The 5,000-nt window shown below is 44.4% G+C and overlaps 1 protein-coding gene across 9 annotated transcripts in view; it reads right to left on the bottom strand.

The window, feature by feature from the left end:
- LOC135107962 (dachshund homolog 2-like) overlaps positions 1-5,000 on the bottom strand; it is a 106,160-nt gene that overhangs the window by 19,394 nt on the left and 81,766 nt on the right. For 8 of the 9 annotated variants that reach the window (XM_064018446.1, XM_064018449.1, XM_064018448.1 and 5 more), the window contains 6 exons: positions 3,906-3,997; positions 3,396-3,527; positions 2,726-3,028; positions 2,322-2,492; positions 2,115-2,198; positions 1,494-1,619 (listed from right to left, as the gene is read on the bottom strand). In XM_064018446.1, coding sequence (XP_063874516.1) covers positions 1,494-1,619; positions 2,115-2,198; positions 2,322-2,492; positions 2,726-3,028; positions 3,396-3,527; positions 3,906-3,997 — 908 coding nt within the window. The remainder of the gene's footprint in view (positions 1-1,493; positions 1,620-2,114; positions 2,199-2,321; positions 2,493-2,725; positions 3,029-3,395; positions 3,528-3,905; positions 3,998-5,000) is intronic. The other variant, XM_064018452.1, reaches the window with a different exon arrangement.

Here is a 5,000-nt window from a genome sequence, read left to right as displayed (position 1 = left end):
CCGCGGGGTCGTTTCCAACAGTGTTAAATATCACGCAGGCGACTCACGACTCTACGCCTCCCCAACGGAAGGAGTAAGCGTGGTTCTCTGTGATACCTTGACGCAGTTGCATTGTGATTAGTGCCCCCGTAAAAAGGGCGTAACGCGAGGAGACATAGTTTGCGTAGAAAAAAGTAGTTGGGGGATAATACGATTAATGACTGATGGGATGAGGGTTGATTACTATCCCCCTACATTAGGAAAGAAAAAAAATCGGCAGAAAAAATTGAAGTTTGCATAATTTGTTTGGAATTAGTTCTGGCTTCATGTAAACAGCTCCTCTTTCCTGTCCATTTTTTTTTTTTTTTTTTTCCTTTCTTCGCTCGTTCTCTCTCTCTCTCTTGTTTCCTTCTTTTTTTTTCTCTCTCTCTTCTGTAATTACGGTGGTTATGTTATTATTGCTGTTGTTATTTTCTGATTTTCTTTTTTTTTTAGTATTTGCGTTCATTATCTTTCTTCCTTACCATTTTTTATTATTATTGTTGATCTCGTCTTTCTTTTTGTTGTCAGTACATGTTGCTTTACGTACATTTTTGTGGGTGTTTTGATATGCAATCTCTATTATTTATTTTTTCATATTTTTCTTTTTTCTTTGCAATTGTTTTTTTTCTCTCTATTGTCATTACCGCTATTACTTTCACTCTTTGCTATAATTGTATCCGTACTTCGTTGTAGTAGTAGTAGTAGTAGTAGTAGTAGTAGCAACAGTAATAAAAGTGATATCTTATTGTTCTAACTCCTCTTCCTCTTTCTCTTCCTCCTCCTCCATTTGGAAGTAACTTAGGAGGAACAACTCAGCGCAAGACTAATTCCTGCGCCGCTATTAGAAACGATTAATCCTTGGAAGGAAGGAAGGATCGCCATTGATTAGGGGAAGAATGAACGACAAAAACGACGTCTGGGATATTACGACTAATGAGAGAAAACGATCCGCAGAAATGGCATTCAAGGGCGACTCCGATAAAAGTTGTATTATCTATGCCTCCCCTCACTCACTCTTTTCTTCTTTGTTCATCTCTACCACTTCCTTACGTATGCAAAAGATGGTAGTAAAAATAGATATGTTTTGAAGAAGTTGACAGATGTGTGAGAGAATAAACTGAGAGAGAGAGAGAGAGAGAGAGAGAGAGAGAGAGAGAGAGAGAGAGAGAGAGAGAGAGAGAGAGAGAGAGAGAGAGAGGTATAATGCATCCTTATTTTAAAGTTTGTTTAAAGTCTCTCTCTCTCTCTCTCTCTCTCTCTCTCTCTCTCTCTCTCTCTCTCTCTCTCTCTCTCTCTCTCTCTCTCTCTCTCTCTCTCTCTCTTTCTCTCTCTCTCAGAGTTATACATCCCTTAATATGTTTGAACAGAATATTACGTAAGTACATACGCGCATTAGAAGGCTTCCCTACGCACTCACACACACACACATACACACACACACACACACACACACACCCACACACAGTACTCACCCGCGGCTCTTAGCAGTTCCTTAGCATTGGGTTCGTACTGTGAGAGTCTCTTGAGCTTCTCCGTCAGCTCCTCCTCCAGGCGCCTCCTTGCCCGCTTCTCCTTCTTCAGCTTGCGGAGGTACAGCACTGGTGGGGAGACGCCCCTGTTAGCACCTCACAGGAAGGGTGTGTGGTGTGTTATGTAAGAGAAATGTAACAAGTCATTGGATTGTGTGTTGTGTGGGAATGTCCTTGAGAATCTTGAAAGGTTGGAGAAAAGTGATGTTTATGGCTTGTTAGTTGAAAGGAATGGCTTTTATTGTGCGCCATTTTGTGTAGTGGGTTTTAGAGGAGTAATACGTGCGGAATTGTGCAGTACTGTCGTGGATAAATGGATAGACAAGTGGATTGATTACATGAGTGGTAGAGAAAGATGAATATTACATAGTGTTGTAATATTCATCTTTGTCACGCCACACAGATAATATTACTTGTTAGTACTAAGGAAGCAACAGTTGTCATATGTGTTGTGGTTCCCGTGTGTGTAGCGTGAGAACACCTGTGGTTGCAGCTGCAGGAGTCTGCGGGATGGTGTGTTATGGTGTTACAGATTTATAGGGGGACGTGATGGTATTTACTTACACTTCACTTTCTCGTCCTCCATCAGTTGCTTCTCTAGTCTCTCCCGCATCTCCTTCTGCCTCTGGAATTCCAGCTGAAGATGTTCTGTGCAGAGAAAAAAGAGATAATAGTTTTTGTCACATCTGTCTACAATTACGTTTTTTTTTTTTTTTTTTTTCATAAAACTCTTCACTTTTGCCTTGCCATTCCTCTGCTCCGTGGACTCACCTTTCTCTCTGATCCACTGCTTCTCCTCATGCCTCACGCTCTCTGCTGCCACTTTCAGGAGGTTCTGAATGTTGCCCAGGAGATTCTCGAGGGAGGAGAGCGGCGGATGGTGCGTCGCGGGCGTCACATCGGGTCCGCCGGCCATGCTCAGTCCCGCCAGCCCGCTCAAGCCTGACGCAGACAACACGAGTTACGTAAGAGTTGTGTCGGGGCCGAGTGAGGACCTGGCGAGCTAGACTTAATGGATTATTGGAAACTTAATGTGAAAAATTAGTGTAAAATGTTTGTCTCATCAGCAGACAATCAGAGGCAGCCAAGATCACACAGGAGCCTCGTGGGCGTCTACTACTGCCAGCTAAATCTAATTAATTCATCACAAACAATTCTCTGTCACAAATTTTAACCTGGAGGTAGACGGTCGTCCCCGACGGGTAGGAGGGCGGAGCACTGTGACGTAGTAGGCGTGGCTACACTACTGCTGCTGCTGCTGCTGCTGCTGCTACTGCTGCTGCTGCCATTGATGTTCCCGGAGAGCAAGTTCCCGACGCCTCCCGCCAGGGCCCCCACGCCCCCTCCGGCACCGCTAGTGTTGTTGGCCGTGGAGGTGAGGGTGTTGGTGATGGTGTTGTTGTTGTCGTTGTTGTTGCTGGTTGAGTAGTGTAGCGACGGGCGGTCCGAGTAGTCGAAGTCCTCTCGGTCACTTAGGTCTGCGGGAGGAGGTTTGGGGCGTGTGGGGTCAGTGGAGGCAGTGGGGGCAGAGAAGGATGAAGGGCAAGAGTGGGGACTAAGCTATGAACGACAAAGCAGCACCTTAGCAAACAGACACAAGACCCTCGAACAAGAGAGAGCGAGCGATTGCAACGGAGACAACAACAGCGGCTAATGAAAAAAGTGTGATAGAAAAATGAACTAGTGAGCAAAAAAGCTAATCTAGTGGTGTGAGTGGCAGCACAGACGATGGCTCAAGCGGCGAGTGGATGAGGGCACGAGTTCACGAGTTATTTCCAGTAAAAAGAAAAGCAAAAAAGTTAATTGTAGGCATTGAGAGGGAAGCGACTCGTCCGTGCAGCTTACCATTTTTGTCGTCGAGGTCGTCAGCGTCAGAAAGAGCCTCGTCCTTGTCGTCCCTTGGGGTGGGAGCGTCGCTGAGGTCATCGCGGGAGTCACTCTTGCTACTTAAGTTGAGTGCGTCTCCCTCCCCATAGCCTGCCGGGGCGCGAGACAGTGGGGGTGAGCAAGAAACGAAAGAAAAGATTCTTAGAAAGATAGAAGGAAGAAGACAGTCATTGGTGAACGGAAGTCTGACTTAACCAACCCACGGTTGATGCGAGTTAAGCTCATCACCACCACGTCACCAGGAATTCGACTCCACCAAGAAAACGGAAAGTAGAGACTGTTTAGATCAACACCACACTTTGAAGACTCCAGTAAAACGTTGTGAACATAGATATATCAACGAAATGTATCGAAGATCTTTTGAAAACACAATCAACTTCAAGTCTCTCTCCTCAAAATCCGACAACCACATTTGAATTGCAAGAGAAGCAAGGTCGCAAAGGATGTCAAGAGTATCATAAGACTAACCGTTTGTTTTGTGCGGTGATGCTGGGCGGTCTCCTGCCTCGTCTCTTTCCAGACCCAGCATTCGGTCAGCTCTGTTTCTGTCCTCGCGTATCCTGTGAAAAACAAATACCAAGGCCGTATAATTAAGATTATCCTTTTTTGGCTGTAGTCTATAGGGACTGGCACCTTGAGTGGGCCTCTTTTTTTCTATCATTTTCTTTTACCCTAGGGTAGCTCTTACATAAAATGAAGTTTATTGTAATTTACTTACATTAATGCTCATATTTTCACCGCGTTCCCTTCAGTGGCTTTTCTTTATTACTTATTTGTTACATTAACAGTGACCCCCCCCCTTACATAAATACTACAGTTCACTTACATTAATGTTCATATTCTCACCACCCTCCTATCTAACGTTTTCCTACCTAACCTGACCTGACCTAACGTCAACGTACTTGGAAGCATCACTGCCTCCATTATTAGTCATGTCCTATTTAAATTTCAGGCGTTAGTGTCCTTTCTCCTCCCATCCTCCCTTCCACCCCAGTTCAAGTACTTCATCCAGGTGTTTGTACTCCACGCACCTGAGATATGTGGTCCCCAGGTGACACACGCCCCGCGGCAGGAGAGATTCACTACCAAGTAAGGAGAGTATCAACTATCTCCTTACTACATGTTTGAGTACGACACATATAGGCGATAAATGCCACACACACACACACACACACACACACACACACACACACACACACACACACACACACACACACACACACACACACACACACACACACACACACTTTTCTAGTGTCGTGTCTTTGAAATCGATTCGGAGGATATTTCTTTATTTTTTTCCTCATAAACTGAATTTACACTTATCTCTTGAAAGAAATATACACTCAGTTTAGTCATTACTTCCTATTTCACCAGGATAAAATCAACCATAGCATGAAGTCATTTCCAGTCAAGTTAGGTAAGGTAATTTAAACGACAGGTTTCCTAAACTTATCTGTATATGTCTGTCCAATTCACCTGCGTATCAGCTTGTGTGTAATCACCTGTTTATATCCATCTGTACGCGTCACCATTCTTTATCCACGTGTATGTATCTGCCTG

The sequence above is a fragment of the Scylla paramamosain genome, chromosome 16 (genome assembly GCF_035594125.1).
Source record: "Scylla paramamosain isolate STU-SP2022 chromosome 16, ASM3559412v1, whole genome shotgun sequence".
NCBI classification, from domain to species: Eukaryota; Metazoa; Arthropoda; class Malacostraca; order Decapoda; family Portunidae; genus Scylla; species Scylla paramamosain.
Note: the sequence above shows the minus strand (reverse complement) of the source record. Positions and strands in the feature narration are given on the sequence as shown.